The 22,933-nt window shown below is 38.9% G+C and overlaps 1 protein-coding gene across 4 annotated transcripts in view; it reads left to right on the forward strand.

Annotated features, from left to right (window-relative positions):
* The window catches only part of SACS (sacsin molecular chaperone), an 85,383-nt gene that overhangs the window by 20,427 nt on the left and 42,023 nt on the right, over positions 1 to 22,933 (forward strand). For 2 of the 4 annotated variants that reach the window (XM_064275341.1, XM_010593952.3), the window contains 3 exons: positions 16,723 to 16,869; positions 19,792 to 21,277; positions 21,962 to 22,053. In XM_064275341.1, coding sequence (XP_064131411.1) covers positions 16,723 to 16,869; positions 19,792 to 21,277; positions 21,962 to 22,053 — 1,725 coding nt within the window. Of the gene's footprint in view, positions 1 to 16,722; positions 16,870 to 18,055; positions 18,148 to 19,791; positions 21,278 to 21,961; positions 22,054 to 22,933 lie in introns of those variants that run through there. The other 2 variants (XM_023553128.2, XM_023553129.2) reach the window with 2 other exon arrangements.

A 22,933-nucleotide genomic window follows, 5' to 3' on the forward strand; every position in this document is an offset into this window, starting at 1 on the left:
TGCCATCAACATTTATTAAAAAGACTGTCTTTTCCCCATTTAACTGTTTTTGGGGCCTTTGTCAAATATGAGCTGCTCATATGTGGGTGGATTTATTTCTGGGTTCTCAATTCCATTCCATTGGTCTACGTATCTGTTGTACCAGTACCAGGCTGTTTTGACTACAGTGGCGGTACAATAAGTTCTAAAATCAGGTAGAGTAAAGCCTCCCCCTTTGTTCTTCTTTTTCAGTAATGTATTATATATCTGGGGCCTCATTCCCGTCCATATGAAGTTGATGATTTGTTTCTCCATCTCATTAAAGAATGTTGTTGGAATTTGGATCAGAATTGCATTAAATATATAGATCGCTTTTGGTAGAATAGACATTTTTATAAGGTTAAGTCTTCCTATCCGTGAGCAAGGTATGTTTTTCAACTTATGTAAGTCTCTTTTGGTTTCTTGCAGAAGTGCACTGTAGTTTTCTTTGTGTAAGTCTTTTACATCTCTGGTAAGATTTATTCGTAAGTATTTTATCTTCTTGGGGCTACTGTAAGTGGTATTGATTTGGTGATTTCCTCTTCTGTGTTCTTTTTGTTGGTGTAGAGGAATCCAATTGATTTTTGTATGTTTGTCTTGTATCCCAATACTCTGCTGAACTCTTCTATTAGTTTCAGTAGTTTTCTGGAGGATTCCTTAGGGTTTTCTGTGTCATGTCGTTTGGAAATAGAGATAATTTTACTTCTTCCTTGCCAAACTGGGTGCTTTATTTCTTTATCTAGCATAATTGCTCTGGCTAGGACTTCCAGCACAATTTTGAGTAAGAGCGGTGATAAAGGGCATCCTTGTCTGGTTCCCAATCTCAAGGTGAATGCTTTTAGGCTCTCTCCATTTAGGATGATGTTGGCTGTTGGCTTTGTATAAATGCCCTTTATTATGTTGAGCAATTTTCCTTCTATTCCTGTTTTGCTGAGAGTTTTTATCATGAAAGGGTGTAGTACTTTGTCAAATGCCTTTTCTGCATCAATTGATAAAATCGTGTGATTCTTGTCTTTTGTTTTATTTATGTGATGGATTATATTAATTGTTTTCCTAATGTTGAAACATCCCTGTGTACCTGATATGAATCTCACTTGGTCACGGTGAGTTATTTTTTTGATATGTTGTTGAATTCTTCTGGCTAGAATTTTGTTGAGGATTTTTACGTCTAAGTTCATGAGGGATATAGGTGTGTAATTTCTTTTTTTTTGTGGTGTCTTTACCTGGTTTTGGTATCAGGGTTATGGTGGCTTCATAGAATGAGTTTGGTAGTATTCTGTCCTTTTCTATGCTCTGTAATACCTTTAGTAGGAGTGGTGTTAACTCTTCTCTCAAAGTTTGGTAGAACTCTGCAGGGAAGCCGTCCTGGCCAGGGTGTTTTTTGTTGGGAGTTTTTGATTACCTTTTCAATCTCTTCTTTTGTTATGGGTCTGTTTAGTTGTTCTACCTCTGTGTGTTAGTTGAGGTAGGTAGTGTGTTTCTAGGAATTCATCCATTTCTTCTAGGTTTTCAAATTTGTTAGAGTACAATTTTTCATGGTAACCTGATATGATTCTTTTAATTTCAGTTGGGGCTGTTGTAATATCACCCATGTCATTTCTTATTTGGATTATTTGCTTCCTCTCCTGTTTTTCTTTTGTCAGTTTGGCCAATGGTTTATTAATTTTGTTGACTTTTTCAAAGAACCAGCTTTTGGTCTTGTTAATTCTTTCAGTTGTTTTTCTGTTTTCTATTTCATTTAATTCTGCTCCAATTTTTATTATTTTTTTTTTTTTTCTTGTGCGTGAGGGTTTCTTTTGTTCCTCTCTTTCTGTTTGTTCAAGTTGTAGGGATAATTCTTTGGTTTTGCCCCTTTCTTCTTTTTGTATGTGTGCATTTATTGATATAAATTGACCTCTGAACACTGCTTTCACAGTGTCCCAAAGGGTCTGATAGGAAGTGTTTTCATTCTCATTGGATTCTGTGAATTTCTTTATTCCATTCTTAACGTCTTCTATAATCTAGTCTTTTTTGAGCAGGGTATTGTTCTGTTTCCAAGTGCATATTTTTCTTTTCTCTGCTTTTTCTGTTATTGATTTCCACTTTTATGGCCTTATGGTCAGAGAAGACACTTTGTAATATTTCGATCTTTTTAATTCAGCTAAGCCTTGCTTTATGACCTAGTATGTGGTCCATTCTTGAGAATGTTCCACGTGCACTAGAAAAGAAAGTATAATAGGCTGCTGTGGCGTGGATTGTTCTGTATATATCTACAATGTCAATTTGGTTGATTGTGGTGTTTAGGTCTTCCGTGTCTTTATTGAGCTTCTTTCTGGATGTCCTGTCCTTCACCGAAAGTGGTGTGTTGAAGTCTCCTACTATTATTGTGGAGGTCTCTATCTCACTTTTCAATGCTGATAGAGTTTGTTTTATGTATCTTGCAGCCCTGTCATTGGTTGCATAAATATTTAATATGGTTATATCTTCTTCATATATTGTCCCTTTAATCATTATATACTGTCCCTTCCTTATCCTTTATGATGGATTTAACTTTAAAGTCTCTTTTGTCAGAAATTAATAATTTCTTTTTTGATTGTTGTTTGCTTGATATAATTTTTTCCATCCTTGGGGTTTTAGTTTGTGTCTCTAAGTCTAAGGTGTGTCTCTTGTAGGCAGCAAATAGACAGATCGTGTTTTTTTTAATCTATTCTGCCACTCTGTCTCTTTATTGGTGCATTTAGTCCATTTACATTCAGTGTAATTATGGATAGGTATGACTTTAGTGCTCTCATTTTGAAGTCTTTTTGTGTGTGGTTGACTGTTTCTTTTTCCCACTTAATTTTATGTGCTGAGTAGATGATATGTTGTCCTTTCTTCATATTCGTTGTTGTTGATTTTGTTTCTGCTGATTCTCTATTTTTTTCTTGTATTTTATTTTGATGAGTAGGATAGTTTGTCTCCTTTGTGGTTACCTTATTATTTACCCCTATTTTTCTAAATTTAAACCTAACTTGTATTTCTTTGTATCACCATATCTTCCTCTCCATATGGAAGATCTATGATACCATTTCTTAGTCTCTCTTTATTGTTTTAATGTTGTCTTCTTTTATATAATAACATAGCTGTTACCCTGTTTTGAGTTTTTTTTTTTTAATCTTGCTTTGTTTTCTTGATTTCCCTGTCTAGGTTGACTTCTGATTGCTCTGCCTAATGTTCTAGTCTTGGGTTGATAACTGATATTATTGATTTTCTAACCAAAGAACTCCCTTTAGTATTTCTTATAGTTTTGGTTTGGTTTTTACAAATTCCCTAAACTTCTGTTTATCTGGAAATTCCTAACTTCATCTTCATAGTTAAGAGACATTTTTGCTGGATATATGATTCTTGGCAGGCAATTTTTTTCCTTCATTTTTTTAAATATATCATCCCATTGCCGTCTTGCCTGCGTGGTTTCGGCCAAGTAGCCTGAGCTTATTCTTAATTGGCTCTCCTTTGTAGGTGACTTTTCATTTATCCCTAGCTGCTCTTAAAATTCTCTCTCTATCTTTGGTTTTGGCAAGTTTAATTATAATATGTCTTGGTGACTTTCTTTTAACATCTACCTTATGTGGAATTTGATGAGCATCTTGGATAGATGTCTTCTCATCTTTCACGATATCAGGGAAGTTTTCTGCCATCGGGTCTTCAACAATTCTTTCTGTATTTTCTGTTACTCCTCCTTGTCCTGGTACTCAAATCGCTCATAGGTTAATTCTTTTGATAGAGTCCCACTTGATTCTTAGGGTTTCTTCATTTTTTAAAATTGTTTTCTCTGATTTTTCTTCAAACATATTAGTGCAATATATTTATCTTCAAGTTCAGAAATTCTGGCTTCTACTTGCTCAGTTTTGCTTGTTTTTCTATTGAGTTATCTACTGCTGTAATTTTATTGTTAATCTTCTGAATTTCTGATTGCTGTCTGTCTGTGGATCTTCCCAGCTTATTAAATTTTTCATTATGTTCCTGAGTAATCTTTCTAATTTCTTCAGTTGCTTTATCTGTGTGTTCCTTGGCTAGTTCTATGTATTGCCTGATTTCCTTCCTGATGTCTTGAAGGGTTCTGTATATTAATCTTTTGTATTCTGCCTCTGGTAATTCCAGGAATGCCCTTTCATTTCGAAGATCTCTGGATTCTTTGTTTTGAGAGCTTGTTGAGGTGATCATGGTCTGTTTCTTTATGTGAGTTAATATTGACTGTTGTCTCTGAGCCATCTCTAAGTTATTGTATTAGTTTATCCTTGCTTACTGTGCTGTAGCTTCTTGCTTTATTTTGTTTTGATATGCCCAAATGGTTTGCTTGAGTGAGCTACCTTGCTTTTTTTCACCTTTGGAGCTCTGACGTCCTGTCCTCAGATGCCTAGAGCTGTTATCAGGTGTATCAGTCTAGGTGTTCATTCACTTTTCTTGTGTGAATTCAGCTCAGGTGTCCAGGTAGCTGATCATCAAGTGTGTGGTACAGGCTCTGTCCTACAGTCTTAGAGAGGCAGGGGTGATTGGTGTAGGTACCGGTATCTGGTTGCAGCAGGGGGTCATGCTCTGAACAAGGCAGGGGGCTGAGAACCGACCCCCGAAGTGTCTCTGAGGAAAGTGTGTCCCTGTTCCTTAGAGCATGGAGGTGGCTGGGTTCTGCAGACGAACCATGGGCTCCCAGTGGTTTTGGTTGTAAGGACTGAGAGGTACCAGTTATCCTTGGACCCCTGTCGCGGGTGGCTGGGTGACCTGAGTGGAGCTGCCAGGCCTTAGGCCCCTGATGTAGTTGGGTGAGGACCCTGTTTAATAGGCAAAACAATGTCAAAGATGAAATACTCACCTCTCCACCACGCAGCTGAAATGGTTGGAGTCTGCCCACAAGGGCCTATTCTTCTGAAATAGGCCCACGGTGGTCCATGCAGAGGGGAAAGGTGCTGAAAGTCCACAGACCCTTTATGCCTGGACAGGAGCCCCTTCTGTCCTGAGCTCCCCTGGTTAGTGGAGCTGGCAAATTATTTTTTCCCCAAATTGGAAATTTTTTCCTTCTCCAAGGCTGGGAGGATGGCTCTAGGCACTCCGCAGTAGTGCCTATCTCAGGCCCAGGGAACTCAGCCGCTGAGGCTGGCTTGGGGATAGGAGGACGTGGTAAAATATACACAAGTACTTAGCTTTTGCCAAGAGCGCCGTTCTTCTCTGGTTCTGGAGGTGCAATGAGGCTCTCTGGCCGGCTGCTTCTCCCTGAGGAAACCATGGCCGAACGCTAATACTAGCCCGCTGCTGCTGCTCCAGGACTAGTGCCTGAGAGCTCCCTGCGATTCAGGTCCGGTAACTCCTCTCAGCTTCTGATCCATCTCTTCCTCTCCCTTTGTTCATTTTCTAAGCTTGCCTTTGATGCTCGGGGCTCCTAGCTTGTCATAAATATACTCATTTCACTTGTTTTTCGGGTCTTTGTTGTAAAGAGGGTTTGCCAGAAGTGTCTGTTTATTCTGCCATTTTGGCTCTGCCTCCCCGTAAGTCAAATATTTTTAAAAACATGTTTTACAATTTAGGAGGGTAGTCAACATTATTGATTAAATATTTTATATTGTAGTTAACATATTCAGTCTTAGTCAAAATTGTGATAGGAAAATTATGTTTCCCTTATTCCAGAAAATACAGTGTGACATGGTATTATCAGTACACTTTGCATTCTGGTTCAAACTTCTTGCCACCTTTGTGATCTTGGCAAGGCATCTTACCTTTGACTTACGTTTACAATGAGAGGATTGATCCGTAAGTCTCCTTTGGTCTAAGAGTCTGTGAGTTAATGTAGGTAACCATTGTTGAGAGGCAATGCTGGTACAGTGGTGTAATTCTCTCCTTCCCTCTGGGAGACCCAGGTTTGATGGTCAGCAGGTGCACCTCATCTACGGTCACCACCTGTCTGTCACTGGAGGCTTGGGTGTTGCTGTGATGCTGAACAGACTTCAGTGGAACTTTTAGACTAAGATGGACCAGGAAAAAAGGCCTGGTGATCTATTTCAAAAATCGGCCAGTGAAAACTGTCTGGATCACAACAGTCTGATCACAACCAATCATGGGGATGGCACAGGACCTGGTAGCATTTCCTTGCGTTGTACGTGGGGTTGCCACGAGTCAGGGGCTGATTTGTTGCCAGCCGACGGCAACAACCGCTGTTGAAAGACATGACATTTGAATTCAGGGGACTTTTTCGACTCTTGATTCTACCCATGGCTACCGTGCTGTACAAATCCAGGGAGTACCAACGTGGCAAGTGGCAGCTCTGATCCTAATATTTACTTATAGTGTGATTAAGAAAATTCCTGAACCTCACTTTACTTCACTCTGCTCTCTTACAAAATTGCAATAAATGCAAAACCCATCTCCCACTTACTTTGAGGATTAAATGAGATCATGTATGTGATAGTGCTCTCTGGTGTCATACCCACGTTAATTATAGTATATGTATGCATCAGTGTGTACTACAGAATCATGGAGTTAAAAACATTATAGTGTGAAGAAATTCTGAGATTTTTGGTTCAAAATTTTACCTAACTCTAGGACTTTTTGCTTCCAGCCTTGGCTTTGCCTCACTTTTATATATATATCATATATGTATATATATGTATATTTTTAGAGGAGTTTCAGGTTTACAGAAAAATTGGGCAAAAAATAGTAAGAGTTTTCATATATCCCGTTTCTTCCCTCCCACAGTTTCCCCTGTTAACATCTTGCATTCATGTGGTACATTTGTTACAATGCATACACCAATGTTGATACATTATTGTTAACTGAAGTCCATAGGTCACATCAGGGTTCACTCTGTGTGTTGTGTAGTTCAATGGGCTTTGAGAAATGCGTAATGTCATGTGCCTACCAATACAGTATTACACAGAATATATTCACTTTCCTAAAAATACTGTGCTCCACCTGTTCATTCTTCCTTCCCTCCCCTGAACCACTGATCTTTTTACTGTCTCTGTAGTTTTGCCTGTTCCAAAATGTTATATAATTGGAGTCATATAGTATATAGCATTTTTGGACTGGTTTCTTTGACTCACCCAGACTCAGTGCTAAGCAATGCAAATTTAAGGTTCTTGCATGTCTTTTTGCGATTTGATGGGTCCTTTTTTTTTTAATTGATGTACCACAGTTTATCCATTCACCTGCTGAGGCACATTTTGGTTGCTTCCAGTTTTTGGCATTTATGAATAAAGCTGCTGTAAACATTCCTATGGAGGATATGTTTTCAACTCATTTAGGTAAAAGCTTGAGTGTGATTGCTGGTAAGCCTATTAAGAAACTACTAAACTGTCTTCCAAAGTGGCTCTGACATTTTGTATTTCCACTAGCAGTGAGTGAGAGTTCCTGTTCCTTCACATCCTTACCAGCATCTCACGTCGTTGGTGTTTCGGATTTTAGCTGTTCTAATATTTACGTAGTGCATCTCATCGCTGTTTTAATTTGCAGTTCCCCAGTGACGTGTGAATGGTAGCAAACCCACTCAGAGGTGCCTTGGAAGACAGGGCTGGTGACAGGCTTCTGAAAGGTCACAGCCTTGAAAATCCCAAGGAGCAGTTCTACTCTGCACGCATATGGTGGCGTGAGTTGGAACCGACTCAACGGCACCTAGCAAAAACAACAGTGACAGATGACGTTGAGAATCTTTTTTTTTTTTTTTTTGTCATATGCCTATTTGTCATCTGTATATCTTCTTTGGTAAGGTGTCTGTTTACATCTTTTTCATTGGGTTGTTTATATCAGTTTTCAGTTATTGGTATATTTTGGATGCAATCCTTTTTTTTTTTTTATTAACTTTTATTGAGCTTCAAGTGAACGTTTACAATTCAAATCAGTCTGTCACATATAAGTTTACATACATCTTACTCCGTACTCCCACATGCTCTCCCCCTAATGAGTCAGCCCTTCCAATCTCTCCTTTCGTGACAATTTTGCCAGCTTCCCACTCTCTCTATCCTCCCATCCCCCCTCCAGACAGGAGATGCCAACACAGTCTCAAGTGTCCACTTGATATTATTAGCTCACTCTTCATCAGCATCTCTCTCCCACCCACTGTCCAGTCCTTTTCATGTCTGATGAATTGTCTTCGGGGACGGTTCCCGTCCTGTGCCAACAGAAGGTTTGGGGACCATGACCGCCGGGATTCCTCTAGTCTCAGTCAGACCATTAAGTATGGTCTTTTTATGAGAATTTGGGGTCTGCATCCCACTGATCTCCTGCTCCCTCAGGGGTTCTCTGCTGTGCTCCCTGTCAGGGCAGTCATCGATTGTGGCCGGGCACCAACTAGTTCTTCTGGTCTCAGGATGATGTAGGTCTCTGGTTCATGCGGCCCTTTCTGTCTCTTGGGCTCCTAGTTGTCGTGTGACCTTGGTGTTCTTCAATTCTCCTTTGCTCCAGGTGGGTTGAGACCAATTGATGCATCTTAGATGGCCGCTTGTTAGCATTTAAGACCCCAGACGCCACATTTCAAAGTGAGATGCAGAATGTTTTCATAATAGAATTATTTTGCCAATTGACTTAGAAGACCCCTTAAACCATGGTCCCCACACCCCCGCCCTTGCTCCGCTGACCTTTGAAGCATTCATTTTATCCTGGAAACTTCTTTGCTTTTGGTCCAGTCCAATTGAGCTGACCTTCCATGTATTGAGTGTTGTCCTTCCCTTCACCTAAAGCAGTTCTTATCTACTAATTAATCAATAAAAAACCCTCTCCCACCCTCCCTCCCTCCCCCCCTCGTAACCACAAAAGTATGTGTTCTTCTCAGTTTTTACTATTTCTCAAGATCTTATAATAGTGGTCTTATACAATATTTGTCCTTTTGCCTCTGACTCATTTCGCTCAGCATAATGCCTTCCAGGTTCCTCCATGTTATGAAATGTTTCAGAGATTCGTCACTGTTCTTTATCGATGCGTAGTATTCCATTGTGTGAATATACCACAATTTATTTACCCATTCATCCGTAGATGGACACCTTGGTTGCTTCCAGCTTTTTGCTATTGTAAACAGAGCTGCAGTAAACATGGGTGTGCATATATCTGTTTGTGTGAAGGCTCTTGTTTCTCTAGGGTATATTCCGAGGAGTGGGATTTCTGGGTCGTATGGTAGTTCTATTTCTAACTGTTTAAGATAACGCCAGATAGATTTCCAAAGTGGGTGTACCATTTTACATTCCCACCAGCAGTGTATAAGAGTTCCAATCTCTCCGCAGCCTCTCCAACATTTATTATTTTGTGTTTTTTGGATTAATGCCAGCCTTGTTGGTGTGAGATGGAATCTCATCGTAGTTTTAATTTGCATTTCTCTAATGGCTAATGATCGAGAGCATTTTCTCATGTATCTGTTGTCTGCCTGAATATCTTCTTTAGTGAAGTGTGTGTTCATATCCTTTGCCCATTTCTTGATTGGGTTGTTTGTCTTTTTGTGGTTGAGTTTTGACAGAATCATGTAGATTTTAGAGATCAGGCGCTGGTCTGAGATGTCATAGCTGAATATTCTTTCCCAGTCTGTAGGTGGTCTTTTTACTCTTTTGGTGAAGTCTTTAGATGAGCATAGGTGTTTGATTTTTAGGAGCTCCCAGTTATCTGGTTTCTCTTCGTCATTTTTGGTGATGTTTTGTATTCTGTTTATGCCTTGTATTAGGGCTTCTAACGTTGTCCCTATTTTTTCTTCCATGATCTTTATCGTTTTAGTCTTTATGTTTAGGTCTTTGATCCACTTGGAGTTAGTTTTTGTGCATGGTGTGAGGTATGGGTCCTGTTTCATTTTTTTGCAAATGGATATCCAGTTATGCCAGCACCATTTGTTAAAAAGACTATCTTTTCCCCAATTAACTGACACTGGGCCTTTGTCAAATATCAGCTGCTCATATGTGGATGGATTTATATCTGGGTTCTCAATTCTGTTCCATTGGTCTATGTGTCTGTTGTTGTACCAGTACCAGGCTGTTTTGACTACTGTGGCTGTATAATTGCTTGTGAAATCAGGTAGAGTGAGGCCTCCCACTTTATTCTCCTTTTTCAGTAATGCTTTGGTTATCTGAGGCTTCTTTCCCTTCCATATGAAACTGGTGATTTGTTTCTCTATCACCTTAAAATATGACATTGGAATTCGGATCGGAAGTGTGTTATATGTATAGATGGCTTTTGGTAGAATAGTCATTTTTTCTATGTTAAGTCTTCCTATCCGTGAACAAGGTATGTTTTTCCACTTAAGTATGTCCCTTTTAATTTCCTGTAGTAGAGCTTTGTAGTTTTCTTTGTATGTCCCTTTTAATTTCCTGTAGTAGAGCTTTGTAGTTTTCTTTGTATAGGTCTTTTACATCCTTGGTAAGATTTATTCCTAAGTATTTTATCTTCTTGGGGGCTACTGTGAATGGTATTGATTTGGTGATTTCCTCTTCGGTGTTCTTTTTGTTGATGTAGAGGAATCCAAGTGATTTTTGTATGTTTACTTTATAACCTGAGACTCTGCCAAACTCTTCTATTAGTTTCAGTAGTTTTCTGGAGGATTCCTTAAGGTTTTCTGTGTATAAGATCATGTCATCTGCAAATAGAGATAATTTTACTTCCTCCTTGCCCATCCAGATGCCTTTTATTCTCTTTCTCTAGCCTAATTGCCCTGGCTAGGACTTCTAGCACGATGTTGAATAAGAGCGGTGATAAAGGGCATCCTTGTCTGGTTCCCGTTCTCAAGGGAAATGCTTTCAGGTTCTCTCCATTTAGAGTGATAATGGCTGTTGGCTTTGCATAAATGCACTTTATTATGTTGAGGAATTTTCCTTCAATTCGTATTTTGGTAAGAGTTTGTATCATAAATGGGTGTTGGACTTTGTCAAATGCCTTTTCTGCATCAATTGATAAGATCATGTGGTTTTTGTCTTTTATTTATGTGATGGATTACATTAATGGTTTTTCTGATATTAAACCAGCCTTGCATACCTGGTATAAATCCCACTTGATCGTGGTGAATTATTTTTTTGATATGTTGTTGAATTCTATTGGCTAGAATTTTGTTGAGGATTTTTGCATCTATGTTCCTGAGGGATAGAGGCCTGGAATTTTCTTTTTTTGTAATGTCTTTACCTGGTTTTGGTATCAGGGAGATGGTGGCTTCATAGAATGAGTTGGGTAGTATTCCGTCATTTTCTATGCTTTGAAATACCTTCAGTAGTAGTGGTGTTAACTCTTCTCTGAAAGTTTGGCTGAACTCTGCAGTGAAGCTGTCCAGGCCAGCGTTTTTTTTTGTTGGGAGTTTTTTGATTACCGTTTCAATCTCTTTTTTTGTTATGGGTCTATTTAGTTGTTCTACTTCTGAATGTGTTAGTTTAGGTAGGTAGTGTTTTTCCAAGAATTCATCCATTTCTTCTAGGTTTTCAAATTTGTTAGAGTACAATTTTTCGTAGTAATCTGAAATGATTCTTTTAATTTCATTTGGTTCTGTTGTGATGTGGTCCTTCTCGTTTCTTATTCAGGTTTTTTGTTTCCTTTCCTGTATTTCTTTAGTCAGTCTAGCCGATGGTTTATCAATTTTGTTAATTTTTTCAAAGAACCAGCCTTTGGCTTTGTTAATTGTTTCGATTGTTTTTCTGTTCTCTAATTCATTTAGTTCAGCTCTAATTTTTACTCTTTGTTTCCTTCTGGTGCCTGATGGATTCTTTTGTTGCTCACTTTCTATTTGTTCAAGTTGTCGGGACAGTTCCCTGATTTTGGCTCTTTCTTCTTTTTGTATGTGTGCATTTATCGATATAAATTGGCCTCTGAGCACTGCTTTTGCTGTGTCCCAGAGGTTTTGATAGGAAGTATTTTCATTCTCGTTGCATTCTATGAATTTCCTTATTCCCTCCTTGATGTCATCTATAACCCAGTCTTTTTTCAGGAGGTTATTGTTCATTTTCCAAGTATTTGATTTCTTTTCCCTAGTTTTTCTGTTATTGATTTCTAGTTTTATTGCCTTGTGGTCTGAGAAGATGCTTTGTAATATTTCGATGTTTTGGACTCTGCACAGGTTTGTTTTATGACCTAATATGTGGTCTATTCTCGAGAATGTTCCATGTGCGCTAGAAAAAAAAGTATATTTTGCAGCAGTTGGGTGGAGAGTTCTGTATAAGTCAATGAGGTCAAGTTGATTGATTGTTGTAATTAGGTCTTCCGTGTCTCTATTGAGCTTCTTACTGGATGTCCTGTCCTTCTCCGAAAGTGGTGTGTTGAAGTCTACTATAATTGTGGAGGTGTCTATCTCACTTTTCAATTCTGTTAAAATTTGATTTATGTATCTTGCGGCCCTGTCATTGGGTGCATAAATATTTAATATGGTTATGTCTTCCTGATCAATTGTCCCTTTTATCATTATGTAGTGTCCTTCTTTATCCTTTGTGGTGGATTTAAGTTTAAAGTCTATTTTGTCAGAAATTAATATTGCTACTTCTCTTCTTTTTTGCTTGTTGTTTGCTTGATATATTTTTTTCCATCCTTTGAGTTTTAGTTTGTGTCTCTAAGTCTAGGGTATGTCTCTTGTAGGCAGCATATAGAAGAATCGTGTTTCTTTATCCAGTCCGAGACTCTCTGTCTCTTTGTTGGTGCATTTAGTCCATTTACATTCAGCGTTAATTATAGATAAATAAGTGTTTAGTGTTGTCATTTTGATGCCTTTTTATGTGTGTTGTTGACAATTTCATTTTTCCACTTACTTTTTTTGTGCTGAGGCGTTTTTCTTAGTAAATTGTGAGATCCTCATTTTCGTAGTGTTTGACTTTATGTTTGTTGAGTTGTTACGTTTTTCTTGGCTTTTATCTTGGGTTATGGAGTTATTATATCTCTTTGTGGTTACCTTAATATTTACCCCTATTTTTCTAAGTAAAAACCTAACTTGTATTGTTCTATATCGCTTTGTATCATTCTCCATATGGCAGTTCTATGCCTCCTGTGTTTAGTCCCTCTTTTTGATTATTGTGATCTTTTACATACTGACTTCCGTGATTCCCTGTTATGAGTATTTTTTTTTTAGTTAATCTTAATTTGTTTTGGTGATTTCCCTATTTGAGTTGATATCAGGGTGTTCTGTTCTGTGACCTTGTGTTGTGCTGGTGTCTGACATTATGGGTTTTCTGACCAAACAATATCCTTTAGTATTTCTTGTAGCTTTGGTTTGGTTTTTGCAAATTCTCTAAACTTGTTATCTGTAAATATCTTAATTTCACCTTCATATTTGAGAGAGAGTTTTGCTGGATATATGATCCTTGGCTGGCAGTTCTTTTCCTTCAGTGCTCTGTATATGTCGTCCCATTCCCTTCTTGCCTGCATGGTTTCTGCTGAGTAGTCTGAACTTACTCTTATTGATTCTCCTTTGAAGGAAACCTTTCTTTTCTCTCTGGCTGCTTTTAAAATTTTCTGTTTATCTTTGGTTTTGGCGAGTTTGATGATAATATGTCTTTGTGTTTTTCTTTTTGGATCAATCGTAAATGGGGTTCGATGAGCATCTTGGATAGATATCCTTTCCTCTTTCATGATGTCAGGGAAGTTTTCTGTCAGCAGATCTTCAACTATTTTCTCTGTGTTTTCTGTCCTCCCTCCCTGTTCTGGGACTCCAATCACACGCAAGTTATCCTTCTTGATAGAGTCCCACATGATTGTTAGGGTTTCTTCATTTTTTTTAATTCTTTTATCTGATTTTTTTTCAGGTATGTTGGTGTTAATTCCCTGGTCCTCCAGATATCCCAGTCTGCATTCTCATTGCTCGAGTCTGCTCCTCTGACTTCCTATTGCATTGTCTAATTCTGTAATTTTATTGTTAATCTTTTGGATTTCTGCATGCTGTCTCTCTATGGATTCTTGCAACTTATTAATTTTTCCACTATGTTCTTGAGTAATGTTTTTGAGTTCTTCAACAGTTTTATCAGTGTGTTCCTTGGCTTTTTCTGCAGTTTGCCTTATTTCGTTTCTGATGTCTTGAAGCATTCTGTAAATTAGTTTTTTATATTCTGTATCTGATAATTCCAGGATTGTATCTTCATTTGGGAAAGATTTTGATTCTTTTGTTTGGGGGGTTGTAGAAGCTGTCATGGTCTGCTTCTTTATGTGGTTTGATATGGACTGCTGTCTCCGAGCCATCACTGGGAAACTAGTTTTTCCAGAAAATCCGCTAAAAAAAAATGCAGTCAGATCCCTTTCAGAATTGCCTTTGGAGTATAACCGCCACCTTGTTCCCTGTAAGGATGAAGGTCTGAGATTTGGATCATATATGCTTGGCTGTAGCTGGTTCTGTGTTTTTAGTCCAATTAGGGGTGGATTTTTGGTCCCTGGGTTTTTTTTTTTGTTGTTCTCTCAGCCCGAAAGAGTGGGTTAGGAAAAGACCAAAAGAAAAAAAAAAAAAAACAAAGGGGGAAAAGCAAAGCCGCTGCGGAGCCGGAGCCATTCTCCCTCTGGCTCAGGCAATTCCAGTGTTAATGAAGCCGCCTGTGGAGGGTGGGGGAGGGATCAGTGAGATAGGAGAGTAGCACCGGAGAATATAGCCAGAGTTCCTTGTCTTGCTTGGAATGACTGTTATATCTGAGATTCCCGCGGGGCGTGTCGCCTATGTGTGCTGGCTGTGTGGAGATTGCCCCCGGGGGTCTGGCCCACTGAAGTCACGGTCAGATCTTCCGCTGCCGGTCCAAATCCTAGCGTCAAGGTTCCCCTGCTGGGACGCTTTACTCCCTGCTCCAAAATCAGTTGCTGCCTCCCGGGGACTTCTCTTCCCGCCAGCTGCGTCGCCGCGCCGCTCTCGTGAACCGGCTAGGCCCCCTCCCGGGGTTAGTTCAGGGGAGTGGAGTAGCTCCCCGTGCTTGAGCCGTGACAGCGTCCAGTCAAAATCCTGGCGGGACAATTCCCCGGCTGGGACGCTGCTCTCCCAGCTCCAAGACCAGTCACTGCCTCCCGGGGACTTCTCCCAACGGCTGCGTTGCCACGCCACCTGCGTGAACCGGCTGGTCCCCCTGCCGGGGTGAGTTCAGGGGGGTAGGGCTGGGCCCCTTGTTTGCGCCGTCAGCTCCCCTGGGCTCTGCCCTAAATCGGGTGCCAAAGGTTACCTGAGTGGGACGCTGGCTCCAGGCTCCGAAAACAATCGCTGCTTCCCCGTATTTGTTCGTTTTTCGTCTCTAAATCTGTGTTTGTTGTTCAGGGTTCGTAGATTGTTATGTACGTGATCGATTCACTTGTTTTTCCGAGTCCTTGTTGCAAGAGGGATCCGAGGTAGCGTCTATCTAGTCCGCCATCTTGGCCCCGCCTCCCTGCAATCCTTTTTAAGACATGAATTTGCAGATATTTTCTCCCAGTCTGTGGCTTGTCATTTTCATTCTCTTAACAGTATGTCTCAAAGAGAGAAGTTTTTAATTTTAATGAAGTTCAATTTTTTTCCCCCTGACGGATTGTAGTTTTGGTGGTCTAAAAACCCATTGCCACACTCAAGGTCATCTACGTTTTCCTTTATGTTATCTTCTAGAAGTTTTATATTTTTGTGTTTTAAATTTAGGTCAATGATCCATTTAGAGTTGATTTTTGAGAAAGGTGTAAGGTCCATGTCTAGATTCTTTTTTTTTCTTTGCATGTGGGTGTCCAGTCCATGTCTAGATTCTTTTTTTTTCCTTGCATGTGGGTGTCCAGTTATTCTAGTACTGTTTATTGAAAAGACTGTCTTTTCTCCACTAAGTTGTATTTGCTCCTTTGTCAAAGATCAGTTCACTGTGTTTATGTGGGTTTATTTCCGAGCTCCCCAGTCTGTTCCATTGATCTATTTATCTATTCTCTGTCTTGATTATAGGAAGTTTTGAAGTTGTATAGTGTCACTCTGTTTTGTTCTTCTTCAGTATTGTGTTGCTTATCCTGGTTCTTTTTGCTTTTCCTTATAAACTTTAGAATGAGTTTGTTGATAATCCACAAAGTAAATTGGTGGTATTTTGATTAGGATTGCATTGAATCTGTAGATCAAGTTGGGAAGAACTGACATCTTAACAATATTGAGTTTTCCTATACATACATATGGAATATTTCTCCATTTATTTAGATCTTTGATTTTTTTATCAGAGTTTTGTAGAGTTCCCCATATAGAGCTTTAATATATTTTGTTAGATTTATGCCTAAGCATTTTATCTTTTGTTGTTAATTTAATTGGTATTGTGTTTTTAATTTCAAATTCCAATTATTCATTGCTGGTGTATAGGGCAGCAATTAACTCTTGTATATTAACCTTGTTTCTTGTAACCTTGCTATAATTGCTTATTAGTTCCAGGAGTTTTTTTTTGTTGAATCTTTGGGATTTTCTACATAGCCATATCATCTGCAAACCAAGACTGTTTATTCCGTTCATAAAAAATAATTGAATATGGTATTTAGAAACACATTTTATAAAGTGTAATACATTGTGATTAATTTCTTTGTTTGCATTGTGTTTTGGGTGTCTACGTGCTATAACACTCTCATTTTTTCCTTTTTGGATTTTTAGCCAATAATACTGTTTATTTGGTTGCCAATTTTTTACTGTTAATTTGTGCTTTTATTTTTATAATGACACCAGTGAGAATTATAATGCAGAATTCTTTTGCTCCATTCACTTCTGTCTATCCTCCCATCAGCTAAATGATTCTGAGTAAGGGAAATCTTGATAGGACTGATTATTTGGACATAATTCTTTCTGAATACCTGCATGTGCATTTTGACACCCAGGGTCAGCTCTGTATGCATACAACAATGCCATTTTCACCCCAGAGGACTGGCATGGCATTCAAGAAATAGCAAGAAGCCGGAAAAAGGATGATCCTTTGAAGGTTGGAAGATTTGGAATTGGGTTTAATTCTGTCTATCATATAACAGGTATAGTATTTGGTTTTTCAGTTTTGATATTGAAATATATTTTAGGTTAACTGCTGTAATTTATTTGGTTAACTTCAGAGATGATACTGTTTTGAGGGCATCTTTCCTAAATTATTCCATCAGTGGCCAGATGTCAATGAAATAGTATGTCCTGGGTTTTCTAAAATTGCTATGGTAAGTGCACCATTGCATGACTTCATCGTGTGATGTTGACAGTTACCATCATCATTATCCAGTGGAATCAGTATGATTAATGTATTAAGTAATTTTTTGTTAGGTTTAAAAAATAGCTTTTGAAATGCCTAGTCAAAATTGTTTCTTTTAAAATTTTTAAAGGAGTCAGATAAGCTTATTTCCTCAGATTTTCTTGTATGTATTTCTAAACAACAACAAAAAAAAACCAAACCTATTGCTGTTGAGTTGACTCCGACTCATGGTGACCCTAGAGGACAGAGTAGAACTGCCCCATAGGGTTGCCAAGGAGTGCCTGGTGGATTTGAACTGTTGACCTTTGATTAGCAGCCATAGCTCTTAACTGCTATGCCACCAGGGTTCCTGAATTTCTAAATATCAGAAGGTTAAAGGGGAAAGCAAAATATCTAATGGTATCGAATAACTAAAAATCTTTGCAGTGTCTCTGGTTTCTCAACATTTTTCTTTCTCATAAAAAATTCTGTTAGAATTATGAGTGTTTTAAAGATGGCTTTGAATTCATGTTTTGCATCTAGAAAGATTACGGCTTCTGGTTCACAGCTGTAATAGGAAACTACTCAGTGTAGACATCTCTAAGAGTGTATGACTATTCTCACAAAATCCAAAGCTCTTAGTACTTACTATAATTTCTTTAAAAACATTTTTTAAGGAGTTGGCCCTTCTGGTTTAGTTTCAAACTGTTTCGTGCAGAAGAGAGAGGGATTGAGGGAGGGACTGTAGCTATAGCTAACTTGACCATATAATTTATCATCCAAACCGGGGCAGTCTTGAGAGTACAAGAGGGCAGCATTAACAATTACTCTTAGACAACTGGCCTGACCTGGGACAGCACTAGGCAAAGGGATGTAGGGTACCCTTACTACAGCCTAGTTTAGCAAGCCTGTTGCATTTGCAGATTTTATATTCATTTATTCACCTCTTTGTAAGTCCCCCCCCCTCAGGTTTGTGACATGTAGTTTTATATTTTGCTCAGGCACAGACGTGAATTGCACAAGTGTGGAGACTACTGTGCAAGAGTGAGTAGCACTAGAGAGCGTCCAGCTAACTGCCCAGCATCTGCAGCTCGTGTGGGTTTGTTCCCTGTTTGAGATTATGAGCACATTTATGTGGGACATAAATGGGATGCTGTCCTCTAATTTGAGAATTGGTGAAGGCCTTAGGTAGTATTTTTAGAGATATAAGGAGTACCTGACATGATCATTTCAGGCATGGGGTGTGACAGTGTGGAATGGGCTAGATGAGAGTGCCATAGAGTGCATTGTAAATAACTTGGCAGGCAGGGACTAGAGGAGGGTAGCGATTCCTACTGAAAGTACTTAAGAACTACTGTTAGGAGCTGGTGAATATGAAAACTGAATCTGCAGATGACTGACCGTAAAGATTAACTTCATTGGAATTTGCCTTTTACCTGAAGTTTTGAGACTAAAATTAGCATGTGAGGCAAAACCATGTCCCCATTACTCTTGGAAAGCCAATAGAAAGGCACCGTGGTGAAGAATTTCCCCCAATGCAGTATATCCAACATGTCTCGTTTTTCTGCATTGAAGCAGTTGGTATCTATTTAGGGGCATCATACAAAAAATGTATATCTTTAAGCACTTTAATTAGATCTGGCATGATGGGATGCTTCCACCCTGAGAGGCAGAGGGAGTCAGACTTATCTGTCATACTTCAGCATCACCTGAGGGACAGCTTATCTGTCCCACTTCAGTGTCACCCCTGGACATACGCTTACTAACTCAGTGGGCAGAATCTTCTGCATTGTTTATTTTTCTCCCCTCTTCAAGAGAGAGTGTCTTGTGGAATTAGTTATTTTGAGCATATGATTCAACCCTGTTCTGTTAATTGAGTTCATATGGCTGTGAAGACTGAGTGGGAATATCCACATACTCGTTATATCTTTTAATCGTTTAATGAGTTTTTGAACATACATCCTGGGTTTTCACAGTAATCATGGGAAGTCCATATGCCTGGCGCTTATTATAGAATTTAAACAAAAGAGAAATGATTATTGGGTAAGAGGATAGGAGGGCAAAGGAAAACCTCATGAAGAGGGTTGAGTCTTCATTTAGACTTTTGAGGTATCTTGTTTGTGTATTAATTCAGAAAGACAGACATTGCTCCAGGCACTGGGGATATAGTAGTGGACCTCTGAGGAGTTTATATTATGTAGTGCGGGTGCGAGTTTATAGAGAAGAGAGCCCCTAATGAGGTGAGGATGTCACCATCTGCAAAAGGAATGAATGTGTTCGAATACACAGCCTTGACATTTATGTTGCCAGGAGAGAATTCAGAGATGAGAGGTCTGGGGCTGTGTGAGGGGTTTGGATTTCATTTAATATCCATAGGGCTTGATGTAGATTTTCTCTGGTAGTAAACAAGGTTATTATTTTTTTTTCTTAAATTTTAGAGTGGCTTCATTTGCCTCTGTGTGTTAAACAGTGTATTAGAAGAAAATTCCAAGTGTATGTAGCAAGTTTGATACTAGGAAAATTGTGTTCTATTTGCTTCATCAGGGATTTCTGACTGCCATGACTCATATGTTCAAAGAATTATATTTCCAAAGCTAAAGTGAATTAAAAAAAAATCTATTTTAGAGTCATTTTATGGGTCATATATTATTTTGAAGGTAATTATTCATTATAGTTGCAGCTATAATTGCTCATTGAATTTCGGAGGTGATGATGATTGTTAAATTTTTCTTTACAGATGTCCCTTGTATCTTCAGTGGTGACCAGATTGGAATGTTAGATCCTCATCAAACACTTTTTGGCCCACAGGAATCTGGCCAGTGTTGGAATCTCAAAGATGACAGCAAAGAAATTAGTGAACTTTCAGACCAGTTTGCGCCATTTATTGGCATTTTTGGAAGCACCAAGGAAACATTTCTCAATGGCAATTTCCCAGGAACGTTTTTCCGCTTCCCACTTCGCCTACAACCTTCTCAGCTTAGCAGCAACCTCTACAATAAGCAGAAGGTCCTGGAGTTGTTTGAGTCCTTCAGAGCAGATGCGGACACAGTGCTGCTGTTTCTGAAGAGTGTGCAGGACGTCTCACTACACGTTCGAGAGGCTGACGGAACAGAGAAGCTGGTATTTCGAGTGACAGCGAGTGAGAACAAGGCCCTGAAACATGAACGCCCCAATTCCATAAAGACCCTAGGAGCTGCTATTGGCAACTATTGTAAAAAGCTCCCCAGCAATAGCATCACCTGTGTAACATATCATATAAACATAGTTTTAGAAGATGAGAGCGCTAAGGATGCACAGAGAACGTCGTGGCTGGTGTGTAACAGTGTGGGTGGTCGAGGGATTTGTAGTAAGCTTGACTCATTAGCTGATGAATTGAAATTTATCCCACTCATTGGAATAGCCATGTCTTTGTCAAGCAGAGATGATGAAGAAAAAGGAGCAACTTCGGATTTTTCAGGAAAAGCCTTTTGCTTTCTTCCTTTACCACCTGGCGAGGAAAGCAAAACAGGCCTCCCGGTTCATATTAGTGGGTTCTTTGGCCTGACAGACAACCGCAGGAGCATAAAGTGGCGGGAGCTGGACCAGTGGAGAGACCCCGCAGCCTTGTGGAATGATGTCCTTGTTGTAAATGTGGTTCCAAAAGCTTATGCTACTCTGATTCTAGAGTCCATAAAACGTCTGGAGACAGAAAAATACTCAGATTTCCCCCTGTCAGTTGAGATTATCTACAGGCTTTGGCCTGATATGAACAAAGTGAAGGTGCACTGGCAGCCAGTTTTAGAGCCTCTGTTTAATGAACTGTTTCAGAACGCAGTTATTTATTCAATCAGTAATCAGTGGGTGAAGTTGGAGCAGGCGTACTTCTCAGAATTGGATGAGAGTTTGGAACACACAAAAACTGTGCTCAACTACCTCCAGAGCTCAGGGAAACAGGTCGCCAAGGTTCCGGCAAACCTTGCTGCCGCAGTTCAGGTGACTGCCTCCAGCGCTAAGCCTGTGAAGAGGGTGACGCCTGCGCTGGTGCGGCAGGTGCTGCGGAAGTCTGCGCACTTGGGCGGCGCTGAAGAAAAGCTCCACCTTCTAGAATTTGTGCTTTCCGACGAAGCTTACAGCGAACTGCTTGGATTGGAGCTTCTGCCTTTACAAAATGGGAATTTTGTTCCCTTCTCCTCATCTGTATCAGATCAAGATGTTATTTATATTACCTCAGAAGATTATCCAAGGTATATCGTCAGCACCTTTAAAATCCTTGTTTACTCTTAAAGGCTCTTCCCCCTCCCAATGTAGAATCCTTCATTGTACAATTCATCGGTTAGCTGTGCAGGTTTTATAGTTTGGAAGAATTTTGAAGATATAATCTGTTAAGATATTAAAGGATACGTTTTTATATTTTAAAGTGAACAGCATTCAAATGTTTATGGGTTAAAAAGAGTTTTCCAAGCAGTTGTATTCCTTGGAAATTTCAATGACAGAACACTGAAAATGATGATTATAAAGTGCTAATAATAACTAGGTGACATTAGTTAATTATTTATTTTGATGAAATGTAATTTATATTAATTAAAATAAATAATCCTTTATAACTTAGAGGGTTTGTTGACATCTCAGAAAATATAAACCCCTTTAAAAAACCCAAACCTGTTGCTGTCAATTCCGACTCATAAAATGTAACTAATTTTATTCTAAGGTCTTCAGAACGTTTCTCAATTTGGATGCGGTGCCCAGTGTCCTCACGTTTTAAAGCAAAGCTCAATGTTTGATCAGAAAGTATTGTCATTTGATTTGATGTGTGCATTAAATTTTATCTAAAATACCAGGTTTAACTTGAAATTCTGTGTTTGAATTTCTCTACCTTAAAAGTATTAGAAAATTATAATAACATTGCTGTATTTTCTTCCACTTATTAGGTCCCTTTTCCCAGGTCTTGAAGGAAGATTTATTCTGGAAAACTTGAAGCCTCACATTCTAGCTGCTTTAAAGGAAGCTGCCAAAACCAGAGGTATTACAGGTTTTTTTTTTGTTGTTGTTTAAAATGAATCTGATTATAAAAATATAAACAATTTTTATAAGTTTTCTATGAAGGTTAATATGAAATTTCCAATAGTTATCCATTTTAGACCTGTAAAAAATCAACAATTTCATATGGTTCAGCCTGATATAATTGTTATATTTTAAGATGTTTCAATAGCCATTCATCTAAAAAATCCAAAGGTAACAATATATTTAAAAATCTCCTGTATCTGGTACAATGGTGTGTTTTTATGGCAATAAGATCTTAACGCCCAGTATAGCACTTTACCACTTTTCAACTGCTTTCCCGTTTCTTTCTCATTTGAGCCTCAAACTCGTAACTTGTGGCCTCATGTGGTACCGAGGACACCTCTTGTTAGTTCAGTTTCACAGACAGGAAGGAAAGAAGGTAAGTTCAGGTCTTCATCTGAAGAGTGCCTGGAAGTTAGGTCTTCTGCTTTGTCAGCAGTGGCTCTCTTTCTCATACACTGTGACCTCCACAGTTTAGTGTGAATGTTCCGGATTTGTATTAGGTGTGATCCGCTTCAAGGACATGCAGACAAAACCAACTCTGAAACTGTTTGGAAAGAGAATTCCTTGGTGTCTTTGTAGACTGATGAGTGTCCTTTATTGAGAATTTTTTTTAAGGAAAATATAGACTAATTGGGAAAAAATCACCATACTTCTAAGTTTATTATTATTTTTCAATTTTTGTGTGTGTGGGGGAGATTATAAAACTAGCGCCTGAGCTTTTTTCGAAGTTAGATATTGCTTTGAAAAATTCTGGATTTGTCCCACTGATTAAGGTTGTAAAACATATTCTTTCTGATGGGTCTTTTGTAGTACAGGTAGTCCCCGACTTAGACAAC

The sequence above is a fragment of the Loxodonta africana genome, chromosome 23 (assembly GCF_030014295.1).
Source record: "Loxodonta africana isolate mLoxAfr1 chromosome 23, mLoxAfr1.hap2, whole genome shotgun sequence".
NCBI classification, from domain to species: Eukaryota; Metazoa; Chordata; class Mammalia; order Proboscidea; family Elephantidae; genus Loxodonta; species Loxodonta africana.